The sequence below is a fragment of the Schistocerca cancellata genome, chromosome 7, assembly GCF_023864275.1.
Source record: "Schistocerca cancellata isolate TAMUIC-IGC-003103 chromosome 7, iqSchCanc2.1, whole genome shotgun sequence".
Lineage (NCBI taxonomy): Eukaryota > Metazoa > Arthropoda > Insecta > Orthoptera > Acrididae > Schistocerca > Schistocerca cancellata.
In genome coordinates, this window is record NC_064632.1 from 595,525,439 (window position 1) to 595,547,055 (window position 21,617).

Here is a 21,617-nt window from a genome sequence, read left to right on the forward strand (position 1 = left end):
CCCCGGCTTAGGAATCGGTACAACAATAGACTCGCACCAGCATGCGGGAACATGTCCCTCAATCCAGATGCAATTATAAGTACGAAGAAGGAAACCTTTACCCGCAGGAGAAAGGTTCTTCAGCATCTGAATATGAATAGAATCAGGCCCTGGAGCGGAGGACCGTGACCGGGCAAGTGCATTTTCGAGTCCCCGCATGGTGAAAGGGGCATTATAACTTTCACGATTCGAGGAGTGGAAGTTAGGTGGCCTAGCCTCCTCTGCCTATTTTCGGGGGAGGAAGGCAGGGTGGTAATGAGCGGAGCTTGAAACCTCTGCGAAAAAGCGACCGAAGGCATTGGAGACATCCTCAGGGGCCACAAGGACGTCATTCACGACCATCAAGCCAGAAACTGGTGAGTGGACCTTAGTGCCAGATAGCCGGCGCAGGCTACCCCAGACAACAGAAGAAGGAGTAAAACTGTTGAAGGTGCTTGTGAAAGCAGCCCAGCTGGCTTTCTTTAATAATACGACGGCACTGCGCACGTAATCGTTTATAAGTGATACAATTCGCCACTGTAGGGTGGCGTTTAAAGGTGCGTAAAGCACGTCGACGAGCACGTAAAGCGTCTCTACATGCTGCGGTCCACCAGGGGATCGGTACGCGACGTGGAGAAGAAGTAGTGTGAGGGATGGAATATTCAGCAGCAGTGAGAATGACTTCCGTGAGGTGTGCGACCTGACTATCGCAGCTTGTGAAGGTTTGATCCTGAAAGGTCGCCCTGGAAGAGAAGAGCCCCCAGTCTGCTTTGGAGATGTTCCAACTAGTTGAGCACAGAGAGGGGGTATGATGCAGGATATGGATGACACACGGGAAGTGGTCGCTCGAATATGTATCAGAAAGTGCATACCACTCAAACCGGCGCACAAGTTGGGTAGTACATATAGAGAGGTCTAAATGGGAATAGGTGTGAGATGTGTCCGAAAGAAAAGTAGGGGCGCCAGTATTGAGGCAGACAAGACTGAGCTGGTTGAAAAGGTCTGATAACAGGGAGCCCCTCGGGCAGGATGCTGGAGAGCCCCAAAGGGGATGATGGGCATTGAAGTCTCCAGTTAACAAAAATGGTGCAGGTAGCTGAGCAATAATTTGCATCATGTCTGCCCTGGTAACGGCAGACGACGATGGAGTGTAAACGGTACAAATGGAAAATGTAAAAGTGGGGAGAGTAATTCGGACGGCAACTGCCTGCAGGCCGGTGTGCAATGTGATGGGATCGTAGTAAATATCATCCCGGACCAGCAACATAACCCCTCCATGAGCCGGAATACCTACCACAGGGGGTAGGTCAAAATGCACAGAGGTGTAGTGTGCCAAGGCAATGTGATCGCATGGGCGTAGCTTCGTTTCCTGGAGGGCTACGACGAGCGGACGGTGCAAGCGGAGCAGCAACTTCAAGTCCTCTCGGTTGGAGCGAATGCTGCAAATATTCCAGTGAATAAGTGCCATCGTGAGAAGAAAAGGAAGATGAAAGAAAGGGTCACCTCGAAGGCCGCTGAGGGCCTGGCTTCGAGCAAGCACTGCCGCCGCTATCAGTAGGCGGACAGTCATCGTCCATTGGTTCTATAGGTTCATCGGCCATCTCGTTAAGATGGCTGGGAGGAGGAGCTTCCTCCGCCGGTGGACGGCCAGATGTTCAGCTACCAGCGGTGCGGCCAGGTGAAATGGATGACTGCCTGGGGCGGCAACCGCTGGGTGGCGCAGGAGAAGAAATGCGCCGTGGCGGAGAGGGAGAACTGTGCTTCCTATGAGCCTTCTTGGATGGTCGTTTAGTGGAAGTACTGGTCGACGGCTGGGAGTTCGAGGTAAGTAGGAAGTCTGCATGGGACGGTTCCTTCTTGAAGGCCCGTGCATCTGACTACTGGGTATTCGTCTTGGCAGAAGCTGATGAAGGTGCTTGTGTCTGAGGGGTGACGGGAGGAAGAGGAGACGTCGACCGCGCGATCTTAGCACTGGCCGAACGGATGACCGTGGTGCTGAAGGTCAGATCGCATGTCTGCGTCGCCATCTCCCTGGTAGTCCGAGGAGAGGCGAGGACAGTACTGTATTTTCCCACTGGGAGCAGCGTGGGCTTCCTACTAGCGAATAGCTTGCGAGCAGCCGAGGTGGACACTTTCTCTTTGACCCGAATTTCTTGGATACAGCGTTCTTCCTTGTAGATGGGACAGTCGCGGGAGGACGCTGCATGGTCACCCTGACAGTTCACACAACGAGGAGACGGAGGTGGACAGTCACCCTCATGGGCATCCCTGCCACAAGTGACACATTTAGCCGCATTGGAACAAGACTGGCGAGTGTGATTAAAATGCTGACACTGGTAGCAGCGTGTAGGTGTCGGGACATAGGGGCGAACAGAAATAACCTCGTAGCCCGCTTTGATATGCGACGGCAGCTGAACACTATCAAAGGTCAAGAAAAGTGTCCAAGTCGGTACAAGGTCATTGTTGACCTTTTTCATGACCCTATGGACAGCCGTCATGCCCTGCTCAGCGAGGAAAGACTGAATCTCCTCGTTAGTCAATCCGTCGAGTGGTCGAGTATATACCACACCACGAGACGAATTCAAAGTGCGGTGAGCCTCCACCCGGACAGGGAACGTGTACAGGAGTGTGGCCCGAAGCAGTTTTTGTGCCTGAAAGGTGCTCTCAGTTTCTAGTAACAAGGTACCATTACGCAACCAGGTACACGACTTGACAGATCTGGCTATGGCATCTACGCCCTTCTGGATAACAAAAGGGTTGACAGAGGAAAAATCCTTGCCGTCCTCAGATCGAGAAACTATGAGGAACTGTGGGGCAGGCGGTAGTACTTTTGCCACTGGTGGCTGGTCAAGTTTCCGTTTATGGGCAGAAGTCGAGAGAGAAGAAGACGAGAAATCCATTGCGAAGGAATCCCCCATGATTGCCAGCGTCTCTGATGGCGCGCTCCTTCCTTGTGGGGACCCTCTCAGAGGGCACTCCCGCCTTAGGTGAATGTTTACACCTCATGTCACACCTCCCGAGAAACAGACGGAGGGACCAATCGGCATGGTCAGAAGGTATCAGCTCAGGCAATCACCCCTCCCTGGGCCTGGCCTTTACCAGGGGGGTACGCGCGTGCCTTACTTGTCTACCCAGGGCGGGGAATTACGCGTTACCCCGTCACCGGCTACGCGTGCGAACGCGTGGGTCGGCCTTCAGGCGCGCACAGGGAGGAAGGAAGAAGAGGATAAAGAAGAGAGAGAGTGGGAGAGAGAGGACAGACTGTCTGAAACGCCGAGGCGGAGACCAGAGAAGGCAAGGAGGAGAAGGCAAGGAGGAGAAGGCAAGGAGGAGAAGGCAAGGAGGAGAAGGCAAGGAGGAGAAGGCAAGGAGAAGAAGGCAAGGAGAAGAAGGCAAGGGAAAAAGTAAGGAAGACAGTGAGATGGAGAAGAACAAAGTAAGGAACCAACCAAAGGAAGGAAGAAACGAGAAGAAGTGAAAAACCAGAATGACCGCAAATATAGGTCGTGGAACCATCCGTCTCCGGACGCAGGCGCTAACTACCCCCTTGAGGGGGAGGGACTCCTTTTAGTCGCCTCTTACGACAGGCAGGAATACCTCGGGCCTATTCTAATCCCCAGACCCGCAGGGGGAGGGGTGGGAGGGTGTTGCCTGTGAGGATGTGTTGGAGGATACCGTATTTACTCGAATCTAAGCCGCACTTTTTTTCCTGTTTTTGTAATCCAAAAAACCCCTGCGGCTTAGAATCGAGTGCAAAGCAAGCGGAATTTCTGAAAAATGTTAGTAGGTGCCGCCACAACTAACTTCTGCCGTCGAATATATGTAGCACTACATAGGCATGCTTTGTAGACACAAAGATAAATACTGGCGCCAAAACCTCTGCGTCAATAAATAAATTTTAAAAAAAGGTGGAAGACGAGCTTTTTTTCTCCGTCCCGAGTTTCGACCATTTTCATACATTATCCAAAGAAGTAAATACAAATTCCGTATTGTTCATCTTCAAATGTAGCAGAATTTCAATGTACTACGAAAATACGACTGGCAAGACTATTTGAGATGTTTGTCAATATGGCGAACTCTACGTTCTGAATTTTTTCCTACCTGTGAGAAGAGATGGTTGCTAATAGGAACCTGATGAAATGTGAATCACATGCACTATTCTCTTCACCATAAGAATAATACGAATATAAACATTTTGCCATGTATTCTTTCGTGTTTGCTGCTATCTCATTTAAATCCTGTCTGCCTAATAAACTACGAAACTACAGAGCGAGACAACAGCAATCGCGGAAGAATATACGTATCGTGTCAAGTTTATATTCGTATTATTTTCATGCCTAATAGTGATACAGTCAGAAATGAAGCATGGCAACTGACTAGATTTTTAAATCTAAGATGACTAATTTCTGTGCAGAATTTGATGTACTAAAGAAACGGCCACAAAGATTTTCAAACGGAGAAAAATTTTCGCCTAACTCTCGTTCAGAACATGTTCTATCATACGCAGTCTATTATTTGGTTCTTGTTGATCATTATCAAAGAAAGCAGCAGTGTAAGTAACAACAAATAGCAGTCTCTTGCCATTGTTTCGCTAATGAGACGATTCCTCTCTCTTTTTTTTAAATTGTAAGCGGCGGTAGCGCGCGCAAAAGCAAGCCATGCCGCAAGCGGCGACAGGCCGTAAACACGCATTATCAGAATGCGACAAACAGTGCATGGCACAGTACAGTAATGCATTTGCAGCTTAGAGTGGCGTAAACACCTATAACAAAGAAAACGGCACTTATCAGATCAAAGGAAAATAAGCAAACGATTCAAACCAGACGAAGCACGTGAAAAGGGAAGGGTACCCGTCTAAATACTGATGGAGCACCTGATGCATAGCAATAGCTACCTGGTAAAGCTGAACTGCTAAGCTTACGACTCGAACCAAACTACTGTAGCTGTATCGTCATTCATTCGACCTAAATTGTGTCTCATACTGCAATGGACCAATTTTGTTTCGATATGGAGGTGCGGCCTAAAACTTTTCTCTCCCCTTGAATTTTGAGTCTCATTTTTCAGGTGCGGCTTAGATTCGAGTGCGGCTTAGATTCGAGTAAATACGGTAAGTCATTATCTCTGGAGTTATGGGAAACCATTACCAGGTGGGAGGATCCAAATAGCTCAAGCAGTGCAACAGGCACTCTGTTCCCTTGAGCTGATCAACTCTTAACTGCCCATGTAATTGAAACAGAAATTACTTTATAAACTTGCAGATACATTGTAACAGTATATTTAGCAACAGCTTGTGTAATAATTCTTGCAAATACATCACATCAAAAACAGAGAGGGTCAACAATAGAGCTATAACTAATATTTCACAACAGTAGAGTTTGATGGCAAAACCAATGACTATTCTTTACTATTTGCCCCAAGGAGTCCATCTTTTTTCCATGTATTTTCACCATAAAAACTTTTCCGCACACCAATTTTTGTGATATTTCTTAATTCATTTTATTTTCTTGGGACAATATGATTTACAACCTCAAATGAAATGTAATGCAGTTAAATATGTAGTCAAATATCTACTTTAAGCTGCAATCAGGTCGTGAACACACCCTCTGCAGGTTGCGGGTGATATGCCTTGTAGTTGGTGTGGGAAAGGCTGAAGGCAGTGAGCTGCATGCCACTCTGTTTTTTGTGGCCATGAAGAAAACTTCTCTTTTTTAGGACAGTAACCTACAAGTTCAATAAATATGTTCAGTGCAAGTGGAACTTATAATTCAACCTATCATGACAAATGTTCAAATACTAGAAAAATATTGAACAGCTATTATTTTAAAACTGTACTAGGCTATCAAATACTTCTTTCAAAGTCCTTTTCTACGGCTATCAAATGCTTAAGATTCATAATCCATCCAATTCAGCAATTGCAGGCAGAATTTATACTGACTGATGAATAGAGTGAAGCTATGAGTAAGATAGAAGATTAGTGATTCATGTTCCACTGATAATGAGGACATTAGAAGAGGAGCATAAGCTTTGTCTGGGCAGAGGAACAGAGTATGTAGTAGTCTGTGTCCTAACATTTGCTGTAAGTGATTTAAGGTAACCGTGAAAATTTTAAATGCAGATGGCCAGACAGGTAACTGAACCACAGTTTTCCCAGATGCGAGTCCAGAGCCTTAGCACCTGGCCGCCTCAGTCAGTGAGAATAGGGGAAGCATACAATCTGCCACTTTCTCTCCTTCACACCACATCACTTGGCTACAGTGGAATTATAAGTGAAAAAATAGTAATGTGACAGTGAAAATGCTTAGAAGCATCAAGTCAACATTGTGCTATTGTGGTTTAGTTAAACTGCACAACAGTCAATAACACAGCAGATGCCAAATGATAGTCTGTAACTAGGTATAAAGTACATTGGTTGAAGAACAATGGATATATTTAAACAACAAAAATACAAAAGAGACCACTGAGTATTAAAAAATACTAGGTGAAAAGGATACAGATGCAATAGATGGTGTACAGGTGGATACAAAGGAAATCCTGAAAGTCTTGAGATGCATCACAGAACACAGTCTAACAATTGTTCCCAATTTCTGAAAAAAATAAGTATCTTACCCCAAAAAACCATGTAGTGAGAAATAACAATAACCCTTCAACATACAGTACATCCTGCTGATATATGCATGTACAGCACATGGAGCAGTAGCAACCTAATTGGCCTACCGAGCACTTTACTGCAGATGGACAGTGGGAATCCAATCATGAAGGTTATCAAATAGCATTGCTTTTGTTTCTTAGAGTGGGCTCTACAGTAGCTTCCATACCCAAGATACAGCTAATGGAAGGTGGTGGCATTTGTCACACCACTTTGAGATCTTGGGAGTTCTACATCATCACTGCTATGTCCCAAGCAGGAAGTCTGCTAGGTTACATTATTGCATTCAGCTGAGGTCCCATGAGCTTTAAAATCATGTTCACAAATTGTCTATGAATGTGGTCTCTCAGTCTTACAGCCCTATGAGAATCACAGTTAATCCTACACTTTTTGCCTGTGCTCGTCACATACAGGAATACCTTCAAAACCAAACAACTCAGTTCACAGAGGGGAGAGGGAACCTCAGGATCCCATCTCTCAACTCTAATTCCAGGAGCATGTTTGGGACTCACTGGCATATGGAGGATATATTTGCAAGAAAAATGGAACTGACTTCCTATGGAGTTCATAGACATCACACTAACAGCAACATTACTGCATTTCCTATATTGTCATTCAGGGCAACATTACTTATGCTGAACTTAACTAACACATCTACTTTCTGCATTTCAAACACATTATAAATCTGTATGCAACTTTTTGGTCTGGAATTGTTTCTCCACATTTTATTTGTACTGTGTCATGCTCCACATTTTTGGCAAGGTATATACAATTAACATATAATTTCTCAACTTACATTTCTCCCAGTTTTTCTTCAATTTATGGAATATGAGTGATGTATCGTAGCAAAGCGCTTTGCTTCAGAAAATTTAATTCTTTATGTTATAAAATAATTATGTTACACACCGTACCTCAGGCACATCTAAGTCAGCAGTTTGACCCTTTGGCCTCCATGTCAGTTTTCACATCCATCTGATTGCTCAAATGAAACCTACATCGTTTAAAGTTTGAAACTATGTGTCACTGATTTGGTTAATTATTCAAATATAAATTATAGTGTCATGTCAATGTCATACAAGTAAAAATTTGTTCTTCAATGACAAATCTTGTGCAGAGTCAAACAGAAATCTGCCCAAGATACTAGCAATAGCAAACTTTATTCCACTCTGATTCTCAGTTCTGTAAATTAATAACAGCCCATTATATCTCCACACACATCTAAAAATATAATCTTTCTCAAAGTGTGTTTAACAAATAATGTAACTCCTTGATGACAACATAGTTATGGGAAAATAATGAGTAATGCTAAATTAGGAAAGTATTCCACCAGTAATTCTAACTGGTTCATATAGTTTTATTAGTTATTTCATTTGTTGTCCATTTGAATAATTGAAAATAGTAAAACTTCAAAAACATAAAATAAGAGAGGGGTTATTTGTTTTAGAAAATTTAAGGTCTGCTTCATATCTCTTAATTAAATCACAGAGAAAAAATTCATCAGAAGACACTAATAATGTGATTACTTTTCAACAACCATACCACAAATTTCTTATTTCAAAGCAATCCCGACCATGACTTTTTCGTGACTTTTTGGTCAGCACTAGTAACTGCTGAAACTTCTACATGTGTGATTTGCTGAAATTTATCAACTATCATTAATTTTTCTCATAAAATGGCTGTCAAAAAGAACAAAATGAGTGGCATAAAATGTGACAAAACTAGCTAGCAGGAATTAAACAGAATCATATCATCTTATGAATTAATATTCAGATGAATTTTTTTATGAGCATTTACAAATTACATTAAAACATTTGCAAAAAGCATACCATGGAAACACGTCAAATGTCTGAAAAAAAGATGAAAACGTTGATATGGGATAAGATGACAATGCCCCAGAAGGAAACTAGAAACAAAGCCACTTTTCCTTATTGAGGTGTCATACCCAGCACTGAGAAGACAGCACAATAAACAAAGCCACACGGAGTGTCCACATTTGCAATAAGTGTCAGTGTGGCCCCCGACTTGCAAACAATATACAGTTGTGCGACACAAAAATGTTTCAAGCAGCATCATTCATAAAAAGAGAAACATTACTTTTTATTGCTGTAAGTAATTAAAGTTCACATTTAGAATCTAAAATATTCTATAAAATATTGCAGTGACTGTGTTGTCCAGAAGTACGATGCTAAGTGAAAGTGACTTCCAATTAGTCTCCCCTGTACAGGATATGCAAATGGATGTATGAGTGGTGGCTGTAGACACATGGAAGTTTGGATCTGGCCAAGAGTCATGTTTCGATAACGTAATGGTAAGGCAACTGCTTGCGATATGCAGAAATCTAGTTTAGAGTCCTGGTTTGGCATAAATTTTTATTGTCGTCATTCCATTATACAGCTGATGGTTGTCCATATTCACAACTGCGAATCCATTTCCTGTAAAATATTCTAGGTTTGAGTTTTAGCAGGAAATTTTATGTTTCTCTGTTCTCACTGTTGTAATAAAAAATCTCTCTCTCACTATACATACATAAACTGCTGCACTTGCATTTGACAACACTATACTGCAGATTGAACGACAAAATAATAGCACCTATTTTCAACCTCCAAAACTATAACAGGATTCTACGTCAACATAAGTGGTCCCCCAAAATTTCTGAAAGCATTACCCAGAGTGCAATGTGATATTAGATATTAGCTAGTATCTCCCTCAATCATAATATAAGCACCATAGTAAATTTTAGAATGAAAATGAATTTTACTTGAATGTATTTATATTTACAGTGATAAAAAAGAGAAATTATATCCAGCTTTTGTTAGTGTTTTATTTAACCACAAAGTAATGAGTCAGTGAAACAATTGGTACGTCTTATTTCCAACAAATCTTCTGCTCATGGCCTAAGAACTGCCTTCACAGTACATGAGCAGTTAAATTGGGTGAGTTGACAATACATCCACATTTAACAATGACAAACGGAGCGAACACATTAATGAGATGACATCACTGACAGTCTCAACTGTTTCTTAATACTAAATGTTAGCAACAGAGTCTTGTAATAATTAGAGCTGCTATTTCTGCCCCCCCCCCCCCCCCCTCCCCAACCAAACATTTAGGTGAATTTAACAGTTTGACCTCTATAGGAGAGACTTTTAATAGTAAAACAATATTTACCAGAAAAGAAGTCACTGAGACCAATTAAACTACAAGAACTTTAAATGGACTGAAGAAAAATAATTTTTTAGAGAATATACCTCACCTGAGTGAATAACAAGCAAGAAGGAAGGAAGATAAATGATACTATTAAAATTATGCTAAACAGAAACATGCAGCCAAGGGCAAAAAGAAAAGAAAAATATTTTTGAAGCAGTATAAAATACAGATGTTATGTTCCTGCACCAATAGACATCAACAAGCCTATGACCCAAGTCAGTCACCAGTTGGTGGTAAATAAGACCACTCACAGTCAGTACAATACAGTTAGGTTTATGTTTGTAGATAATCTTTTACATCTGACATGCTGATGTGCGGTGACCTTCATGGTAGTGGGAAGTGTGAAGCAATTTGTAACAGTAATTGATAATAGGTTTAAAAAATTCAATGACAGGATAGCCCAATAAAAACCAGTCATCTAATACAATGCTTTTTTAGCAATCTTGGTTGTGAAGTTTTCTACACTGACCATATAATGCACACTGCCCCCTGAGTGACCATGTCAGGAATATATAACATGTTTTATCACTTACGTATAGTCAGTTTCTTCTAAGCACTATGTTTTCTTACATTGAAGAGAATATGACTGGACTCAACACGCACAAATGAGTCAGGCAGAGATTAGTGATACAGTTGTGTATGATTATCAATAAAGTTGAAGCAAATCATTCTGCGTCAGTCTCTCTCATATAATTTCTCAGAAACAATTTGTTATACTTACCAAGTATACCTTGCAGAATTTCATCAGACCACGGACACAGTCGAAAAATGTCCCACGGGGGAAATGGTATGTGTAGGAAGAATCCAAGCTTCAACCTTAAATTTGATTCTTCTGCGATCTGAAATCAACATATCTAGATTGACAAAAGTGTAACAAGTGTCACACATGAAGGGATGGCATAAACGTAACAACAAATCCCACGATGCAAAAATGATTGTTAAACAAGGCAGTTAGCTAAACGTAGTGAAACAGCGAAATAATTCATTATTCTCTAATGCAATAGTTCACTGAAACTTACAAGTTGTCAAAAGTACGATTCATGACCCACCACTCCTCTACTACACAGTCACGTGTGTGTTAACTTAGATTTCCCTCCCATAAAAAATTGATCAAAGTCTACTATGGATTCTATCTACATTAGATTTACAAATTTCTACAGCACATTATCCAATAAGTTTACACTTCATTCATTTGTCTCAATTTTACAATGATCCAAAATTCACATACTAACATTATCAGAAACAAATACCATGTTGGCATTTTTATTTAATGAAGCTTTAAGACAATTAAATAAAATTTTATGATTCCAGTTCTGAATTTATTGCTATCCATTCATACTGAAAGGAGAGTTCACTTGAGAAAACTGTAAACCACTACAAACAGAGAGTATGGCTCTTCAGCACTTACTTACACCCAGGAGGCAAAATGTTCGTACCTACAGAAACGTCTTTGTCTCCCCTCATTCCCATATCAGGTGGCTCCCCTCTCATCCTGGGGAATGAGTGAATGTCCTCCCCCCCCCCCCCCCCCCCCCAGTCCTTCTAAAACCTCTCTCTATATTCTTCCTACCAAACAAACTAACAGCTCTGAAAAATTACAAATAGTTTTCTTTCCACTTTCAATGTGTAACAGCAACAATGAACTTACCTTCTAATGCCAAATACTGGTTTCCTGTTATACTTCCATTCATTCACTCATTGTGTTTGTAGTCCCCCTCATCTTTGCTAACTTAATATCTACATCTACAACAACAAATACTGCTACTGGTCACGCAGCTAGCAGAAATCTTCAATACTATAATCAGATAATTTGTAGGAGTAGCTAATAAGGTATTTATTTATTTTCTTCTGAATTTGTTGGGATTCCCTGTCTCTTGCCTTATGTTTATGGGGTTCATTCAATACTTTTGTACCAGAATACAGAACAATGGTAAGCAGACAATGTATACATTAAGTTATGGTTGTTTATTGTGATTATAGTTGTGTAATCACACTTAAACAAATTAATTTTTATCGCCAGCAACAAATAATGTTGAAAAGTGGAAGTGACAACCCTACCCTTTGAAGAAGCTTCTGGTCACTTTTGCTGAAAAGAAACTCCCCTCATTTTAACTATGTTGTTCTAGAAGATAATTCTATAAGGCAGCAGGACCTCAAAAATATGGAGAATATGCTAACGCCAATGCCTTTAAGATGCAGTGTTTCATCTGGTGTATGATAAGCAATATCTATTTCTGGTACCATCCCGTTTCTTGTAGGTGTTTGAACTGAATGTGCGCAACTGCGGTAAAGGGAACCTGTGACAGAAAACATGTCAGCAACCGACTGAGTTTTGTCCAGAAGCCGATAGTCATGCCATCCTAAAACCTCAATTTACAAATCAGCACATATTTAGTGTGTGCATAGGTACAAAGTATGGGACTACTTGTAAAAACAAGGTCCGCGAAGAGCTCAACAGACAAGGTTCAAAACTTTCCTTTGCCTATCCTGTCTTATAGTTTGAAGTGCTGTGTCATAACCAAGAAAAACTGAGATTCTTCTGCATGCCATCAAAAGGGCAAACATCATGTATAATGCACAAAAAACTATATTGTTCAAGTACAAAACAAGGACTTTTGGAGTACTACTAGGTACAAAATGCCCAAAAATTGGCAAAGTAAATGGTATTGAACTTCCAGATGGCAGTAACAGTGAGAAAAATGATATGAAATTAAAATCATTGCCTACTAAATTCAATGACTTATTCCTAACAGTAGCTGAAAACATGACTTGAAATGGTCCATTGAAAGCAGATCTAATAAACTTATTTAGAAAGGCAATGCATGCTCCACCAGCAGCATTACTTTTGCCAGCTGATCTGTTATGATGGCCACACACATAACTGTATGCTCCACATGCACACTTGCACAAGCATGCTCAAATTCCTCATGCCACCACACAACTCAAGTGTGCTTGTAGAAGCATTGAGGAAACACAATATGTAAAGTTACGTGTTTAAAAAACAAAAATGTTATTCCCATACTAACTATTTGCAGTATCTGTCTCACTGTATTGCTGCTTTCCTTCTCTTTTTCTCCACGTAATAGTGTATTCTCTGACTTGTCCTACATTACAGTTAAACATTTGTATAGAATGTAATTTAACAGTACCAAATAAAAAGTACATCAAATCAAACTGACGAATGCCTGTACATGCCTCCCTATTCTTGGTACACACGCTCAATCGAGCACATGCATATACACACTCAAGCATGCTCAGGCAAGCACGCTTGTGCATGTGTATTTGTCAAGCAAGCAGTTACGTGTATGGGTGCCTTTCGAGAGAAGTTACTGGAAGGTAGTAGCGCTACTGGCTATGACAGAGTCTCAAAGGACTAAAGTCTTGTGCTGACTTGGTCGCACCATCACTGAGTTACCTTTGTAAGTCTGAAGTATATAGTAGCAACAAGAATAAAAAGAAGTGCATGTAAGAGACTAATCTCTTAATTATAGACAGACATGTTTCCTACACACGTTATGACACTTTTTGAGAAGTTAGCTTACAATAAAATACTGAACCCGTCTTTTTGAGAATAACTTCTTTACGACAACTCAGTCTGATTTCCTTAAATACTTCTTTACTGAGAAGACAGTGTAGGATCTTGCAAACACAATTATATTAGAACTAAACAATACAAATCACCCAGCTGGCATTTTCTGTGATCTTGCCAAATACTTCTCATCGTGTAGATCATAAAATGATGGATCGAAAAATAAAATAATATAGTGTTAAAGGTCTTCTCCTTGCATGGATGGAGACATATCTTAATAGCAGAAAACAGAGGTGAATGGTATGACAAGAATAATATTAAATTCAGAAGGAGAAACATTAAATGTGTCCTGCCCCTGTTCTTGACCTAAGTAAATTATTTCTTGAAAGTCTGGAGGACCTTCAAAAACAGTAATGTTTGCCAATTACTTTTGCTGATAAAAAGCCTAAACACATCCATAACACACACTGCCAGGAAAACAATGGAAAAAAATTACAACTGAATAAAAAGTACTCAGATTTCCAGCTGCTTCAAGTGATTAAAATCCCACAAGCTTTCAGCCAAGCACTCCTCGGCCATCGTCACGTGGTATGACTGCCAGTGGACTGCTGGTACATTCCTTACATACAAAAGTTGCCAGATGTGATGTCACTGGTGCTTGCGGCATCGCCATATATGGGCATACATTGACTCGGTCTTTGATGCGCCTGCTTCAACCACTGGATCCCACGCCAAGGTCAGTTGCAGGCTGCCGTCTCTACTAAAGGTGTTATCGGTGATTTTTATTTCCAATGGCTTCCTTAATTACACAATACCAGAAGTCATTCATGTGAGCCACGAAAGAGGTTTCATCAAATTTGATCTGGTGACAGTTTCCTAAAGCATGCTAAGCTAAAACAGATTCCTCGATGATAGCATAGGCGATAAAACCTCTCATATTTCTTCCCGCTTTGTTCTATAGTGTGTCCTGTTGGTCCGACGTGAAACTGATCACATTCGCAACATATCTTGTATACCCCAGAATTTCAGAGAACTGGCGCATCTTTAACTGGTCTCAATAACTGCCCAATTTTTATCAAAAGGCTGAAGATCTATTTGATCTTGTGTCTTATCTTGCCCGACACAGAGCCACACACAGCAAAAGTTTCTTTTTCTACTCCTTGTCAGCAATCTTTTTGAGATACTTGCTTGAAATCACTTAATTTATTTGATGAATGTTGTAGCCATAGTTCCTGAAGACCCCACATCAGTGGCTCACCTCATGGGGCAGGTTATCAGCATCTGATATTCTCGCATGCTTCATCAACGCTTAGGACACAGTGCACTTCTGTGCTGGGTGATGATAGCTGATGTCGTGCAAGTGCAGATCGGTGTGACTAAGATTACTATAGATGCAGTGCCCTAGGTAGCCATTCTGTTTACCGCAAATGAGAATGTTGATGATGGACAATCCACAGTCTTTTTCTACCTCCATGGCAAACTTGATGTTATTGTTAATGCTATTAAGATGTTCAAAGAACCTTTCAAGCTCAAGTGATGAATGTGCTGTAAATGTATCAAAAGAAACAACTACGCTTTAATTGTTCAGTGTCTACGGCAATATCTTCTAAATTCTCCATAAAGAGGTTTGCAACAGCTGGAACTAACAGGTTTCCTACCACAACACTATCCATCTGATCATAATACTGGCCAGTGAGCAAAAAATAAGAAGATTTAAGAGTGTATCCAACTTAGAGATGTCACTTACAAACAACTAAGGTATTAGGTCCAAAGAGTCTTTCACATCAAAACTGACAATAATTTTATCCTCACTAATTTGACAACTTAATTCAGCTGATTAAATCAGCTGAGTTTTTAACATGATGGTCACAGTGTCCCACTGGCCAAGCATTTCATCAGACAGCGAACCAATGGGGGATAGAATGAGGCAGAATGGCATAACAACTTTAGGGATCTTAAGTAAAGTATAATCAATTGGTGCTCTATGTGTCTGAGGAATAACATTCTTAACCATATTGCCTTTCATCATAGAGTGCTTGGGCAGTGCTCAGCCTTGGCTATGGTGGGTGCTGGTAGCTTTGCTTTTGTGAGAGTACTGTTCATTTCACGGCATATTTCAGGTGCTGTTTCACAGATAGGAACGTTCTGCGGTCTGGTGCCAAGTTAGGTCTTTTATTAAGTGCTGACATTACACCTGCATTAATTTCACAGACAGGAATGTACCGTAGTCCGGTGCCAAGCTGGGTCTTTCCTTGAGTGGCAACATTACACTTGTGCCTATGTCTGTCACCATGTTGCACTGTGTTGTTGTTGTTGTTGTTGTTGTTGTTGTTCAGAAAGCAGCTGAACTTCCCTTTCTGCTTCTTTGTAGTTAGTTTCTGTGATGATGATTCTTGGGAAACCACAGCTGTGTCAACCCAATTCCAGTCCAAGGCTATGAGCGTCTTTGATAGCTGCAGATGCAAGGTTCACTCTAACAGCTTCTGGGACTACGTAATTAAAGAAGTCATTGAAATAAAAATCAATGAGAGCACCCTTAATAGATACCGCAGCCTGCTGCTTAGTGTGGGATGGGATCCAGCAATTGCATGACTGAGGCAGGCACACTGAATGCAAGTCAATCCCATTTATGGCAATGTCATGTGAACCAGCGACACCACGGCCGGCAGTTTGTGTATATAAGGGTGTACCAGCAGCCCGCTGTCAGTCATACCACTTGACAAAAGCTCATGAAATTTTAATCACTTGCTACAGCTGGAAACCTTAGAACTTCTTATTGGTTATTACTGCTGTGAAACTACACATTCTTATGGGATTACTACTGGCTGACAGCCAACAACTTAGCCGGGTTGAGGGGGTGTGGGGATTCTTACACTCCCTTCGCTCCCAGCTTCAGGCAGTGTTGGCTTCGGTCACACAGCTTGAGGCTGTTGCCAATGGGCATCACTGTGGGGGTCCGGATGGGGGTTTGTCGGGGACGGCCAGCTCGTCCCATGCATCCCCCGATCGGACTACGACTGTGGTTGCCCGGGATACTGCCCGCATTGAGGCTGATCCCTCACCTGTGGTAGAGTGGGAGGTCGTCTCAAGGTGTGGCAGGGGGCGAAAGACATTCCGGAGGGCTGAACGGAAGGCCTCTCCACTTTGTCTGACGAACCGGTTTCAGGCTCTGTCTCAGGCTGATACTGATCTTCAGCCTGACATGGCTGCTTGTCCTGTTCCAGAGGTTGCCCCTCAGTCTGCAAGATCCGGGCAGTCGCAGAGGGTGGGCTTACTGGTAGTTGGGAGCTCCAACGTCAGGCGCGTAATGGGGCCCCTTAGGGATATGGCAGCAAGGGAGGGGAAGAAAACCAAAGAGCACTCCGTGTGCATACCGGGGGGAGTCATTCCAGATGTGGAAAGGGTCCTTCCGGATGCCATGAAGGGTACAGGGTGCACCCATCTGCAGGTGGTCGCTCATGTCGGCACCAATGATGTGTGTCGCTATGGATCGGAGGAAATCCTCTCTGGCTTCCGGCGGCTATCTGATTTGGTGAAGACTGCCAGTCTCGCTAGTGGGATGAAAGCAGAGCTCACCATCTGCAGCATCGTCGACAGGACTGACTGCGGACCTTTGGTACAGAGCCGAGTGGAGGGTCTGAATCAGAGGTTGAGACGGTTCTGCGACCATGTGGGCTGCAGATTCCTCGACTTGCGCCATAGGGTGGTGGGGTTTCGGGTTCCGCTGGATAGGTCAGGAGTCCACTACACGCAACAAGCGGCTACACGGGTAGCAGGGGTTGTGTGGCGTGGGCTGGGCGGTTTTTTAGGTTAGATGGCCTCGGGCAAGTGCAGAAAGGGTAACAGCCTCAACGGGTGCGGGGCAAAGTCAGGACATGCGGGGACCAAGCAGCAATCGGTATTGTAATTGTAAACTGTCGAAGCTGCGTTGGTAAAGTACCGGAATTTCAAGCGCTGATAGAAAGCACCGAAGCTGAAATCGTTATAGGTACAGAAAGCTGGCTGAAGCCAGAGATAAATTCTGCCGAAATTTTTACAAAGGCACAGACGGTGTTTAGAAAGGATAGATTGCATGCAACCGGTGGTGGAGTGTTCGTCGCTGTTAGTAGTAGTTTATCCTGTAGTGAAGTAGAAGTGGATAGTTCCTGTGAATTATTATGGGTGGAGGTTACACTCAACAACCGAGCTAGGTTAATAATTGGCTCCTTTTACCGACCCCCCGACTCAGCAGCATTAGTGGCAGAACAACTGAGAGAAAATTTGGAATACATTTCACATAAATTTTCTCAGCATGTTATGGTCTTAGGTGGAGATTTCAATTTACCAGATATAGACTGGGACACTCAGATGTTTAGGACGGGTGGTAGGGACAGAGCATCGAGTGACATTATACTGAGTGCACTATCCGAAAATTACCTCGAGCAATTAAACCGAGAACCGACTCGTGGAGATAACATCTTGGACCTACTGATAACAAACAGACCCGAACTTTTCGACTCTGTAAGTGCAGAACAGGGAATCAGTGATCATAAGGCCGTTGCAGCATCCCTGAATATGGAAGTTAATAGGAATATAAAAAAAGGGAGGAAGGTTTATCTGTTTAGCAAGAGTAATAGAAGGCAGATTTCAGACTACCTAACAGATCAAAACGAAAATTTCTGTTCCGACACTGACAATGTTGAGTGTTTATGGAAAAAGTTCAAGGCAATCGTAAAATGCGTTTTAGACAGGTACGTGCCTAGCAAAACTGTGAGGGACGGGAAAAACCCACCGTGGTACAATAACAAAGTTAGGAAACTACTGCGAAAGCAAAGAGAGCTTCACTCCAAGTTTAAACGCAGCCAAAACCTCTCAGACAAACAGAAGCTAAACGATGTCAAAGTTAGCGTAAGGAGGGCTATGCGTGAAGCGTTCAGTGAATTCGAAAGTAAAATACTAGGTACCGACTTGACAGAAAATCCTAGGAAGTTCTGGTCTTACGTTAAATCAGTAAGTGGCTCGAAACATCATGTCCAGACACTCCGAGATGATGATGGCATTGAAACAGAGGATGACAAGCGTAAAGCTGAAATACTAAACACCTTTTTCCAAAGCTGTTTCACAGAGGAAGACCGCACTGCAGTTCCTTCTCTAAATCCTCGCACCAACGAAAAAATGGCTGACATTGAAATAAGTGTCCAAGGAATAGAAAAGCAACTGGAATCACTCAACAGAGGAAAGTCCACTGGACCTGACGGGATACCAATTCGATACTACACAGAGTACGCAAAAGAACTTGCCCCCCTTCTAACAGCCGTGTACCGCAAGTCTCTAGAGGAACAGAAGGTTCCAAATGATTGGAAAAGAGCACAGGTAGTCCTAGTCTTCAAGAAGGGTCGTCGAGCAGATGCGCAAAACTATAGACCTATCTCTCTGACGTCGATCTGTTGTAGAATTTTAGAACATGTCTTTTGCTCGAGTATCATGTCGTTTTTGGAAACTCAGAATCTACTATGTAGGAATCAACATGGATTCCGGAAACAGCGATCGTGTGAAACCCAACTCGCTTTATTTGTTCATGAAACCCAGAAAATATTAGATACAGGCTCCCAGGTAGATGCCATTTTCCTTGACTTCCGGAAGGCGTTCGATACAGTTCCGCACTGTCGCCTGATAAACAAAGTAAGAGCCTACGGAATATCAGACCAGCTGTGTGGCTGGATTGAAGAGTTTTTAGCAAACAGAACACAGCATGTTGTTCTCAATGGAGAGACATCTACAGACGTTAAAGTAACCTCTGGCGTGCCACAGGGGAGTGTTATGGGACCATTGCTTTTCACAATATATATAAATGACCTAGTAGATAGTGTCGGAAGTTCCATGCGGCTTTTCGCGGATGATGCTGTAGTATACAGAGAAGTTGCAGCATTAGAAAATTGTAGCGAAATGCAGGAAGATCTGCAGCGGATAGGCACTTGGTGCAGGGAGTGGCAACTGACCCTTAACATAGACAAATGTAATGTATTGCGAATACATAGAAAGAAGGATCCTTTATTGTATGATTATATGATAGTGGAACAAACACTGGTAGCAGTTACTTCTGTAAAATATCTGGGAGTATGCGTGCGGAACGATTTGAAGTGGAATGATCATATAAAATTAATTGTTGGTAAGGCGGGTACCAGGTTGAGATTCATTGGGAGAGTCCTTAGAAAATGTAGTCCATCAACAAAGGAGGTGGCTTACAAAACACTCGTTCGACCTATACTTGAGTATTGCTCATCAGTGTGGGATCCGTACCAGATCGGGTTGACGGAGGAGATAGAGAAGATCCAAAGAAGAGCAGCGCGTTTCGTCACAGGGTTATTTGGTAACCGTGATAGCGTTACGGAGATGTTTAACAAACTCAAGTGGCAGACTCTGCAAGAGAGGCGCTCTGCATCGCGGTGTAGCTTGCTCGCCAGGTTTTGAGAGGGTGTGTTTCTGGATGAGGTATCGAATATATTGCTTCCCCCTACTTATACCTCCCGAGGAGATCACGAATGTAAAATTAGAGAGATTAGAGCGCGCACAGAGGCTTTCAGACAGTCGTTCTTCCCGCGAACCATACGCGACTGGAACAGGAAAGGGAGATAATGACAGTGGCATGTAAAGTGCCCTCCGCCACATACCGTTGGGTGGCTTGCAGAGTATAAATGTAGATGTAGATGTAGATGTATGCACATTAGGCAGGAAACTGAACATTCCAAAATATTCTGGGAAAAATAGTCACACCTACAGTTTTTGGAATACTTTGATTCAGGAAAGTAAATATTCTGCACAACTCTAAGATCTGTACTAGACAGATCCTGACTTAGTCACTATACTGGCAGCTGGCAGCAGTTTGTGTCAAAGTTACATACATGCTTTTTGGATCTATCAGATATAGTATAGCCTTGCTGGAATAATCCCCCACTAATGGTGGTGATAAAACAAGCAATATTTTGCCTGCTACTGCTGGAAGTTCTTTTTTTTTCAAGGTGTCATCACCCTGAAGAATTTTTCTAAAATATGCTTTATGTCCATGTATGAGCTCCATTGTTTTGATGAATTACCGCAACTTGGGTGATGTTACAAGACACAAATGAAAAACAGAATAATGTTATGCAATGGAAAGCAAGATGATGTTATCTGCAGTAATAACCATTCCAGTATATACTGGGCAAACAAAAGAAAGCAAGTAATCCAAAATGTCAATAACAACCTGTTCTGGTAAACAGGAGCATTCTGTTCATAAGAATGCAGTTGAGCAGTAGTGGGGCCACACAAGTTGGTCAGTTGTATTTATTTTAGTCTCGAGTGGTAAATCAACCACTACCATAAATGCAAAAGACAGTCATTCCCAACCTGGCAGTTAAGAAAAACAAAGCTTTATACAGGATGAATTTCAGCCAGACTTCACAGGCTGGCTGTTGTATTTCATCAAGGATGTTGCACCTTTTGTATTAGAACAATACACACTATGATATGTTCGATCATTTACTCTGACACCTGGCACTCTGCTAACAACTTCTGGCCTGAAAACAGCTGCCACTCGATGCCCTACTGTTTCACTGGTCATCAGCAACAAGAAATGTGAAAACACCTACAGTGAAGACCGCTGTTTAACAGTAATGGAAACTACAGACCCTACACAAAGTTTTGTCCAAACAAGATATTTCATCCAAATGTGAGTATTATAACAAGTCAGGACATGCCCAAAGCACAGATATTAAAGCGAATACAATTTCAGGAATAATTGTGTTGTTACTGCAGTTCATTTTTATTGAAATACTTTTGCACTACAAGTGATATAAAATATACACCAGCCATATACCGATCAACAGTTTAAATATTTATAAGCTAATGAGCGAATGAAAAAACTTTTTAAGGTGCTGTAGGTGTAGCTTCAGAGCACATGTATAGAAACCTAGCACTGCTCTTTGAAGGAGGAGATTTGCATATAATCTCCTATCGATAAAGAGGTCATAACACACGAGTTCGAGTTCTGATAGGAAAAGAATTGGGAAGGAAGTCAGCAGTATCTTCCTCCCTCCCCCTGCTTTCTCCATAGGAACCATTGGCCTTAGCTGATTTTGGGAAATTACATCAAACCTAAATCTAGATCGCACTTAATAGAGCAAAATTTAATTACTTAAAGTAACACATTTAATTGCTCTCAACTTGTATTCTTTTAGCAGCAGTGCTTTAAGTACCCAT

At 42.1% G+C, this 21,617-nt stretch overlaps 1 protein-coding gene across 2 annotated transcripts in view; it reads right to left on the reverse strand.

Annotated features, from left to right (window-relative positions):
- Window positions 1–21,617, reverse strand: part of LOC126092592 (uncharacterized) — a 118,861-nt gene that overhangs the window by 93,636 nt on the left and 3,608 nt on the right. For both annotated transcript variants that reach the window (XM_049908284.1, XM_049908283.1), the window contains one exon: window positions 10,593–10,710. In XM_049908284.1, coding sequence (XP_049764241.1) covers window positions 10,593–10,710 — 118 coding nt within the window. The remainder of the gene's footprint in view (window positions 1–10,592; window positions 10,711–21,617) is intronic.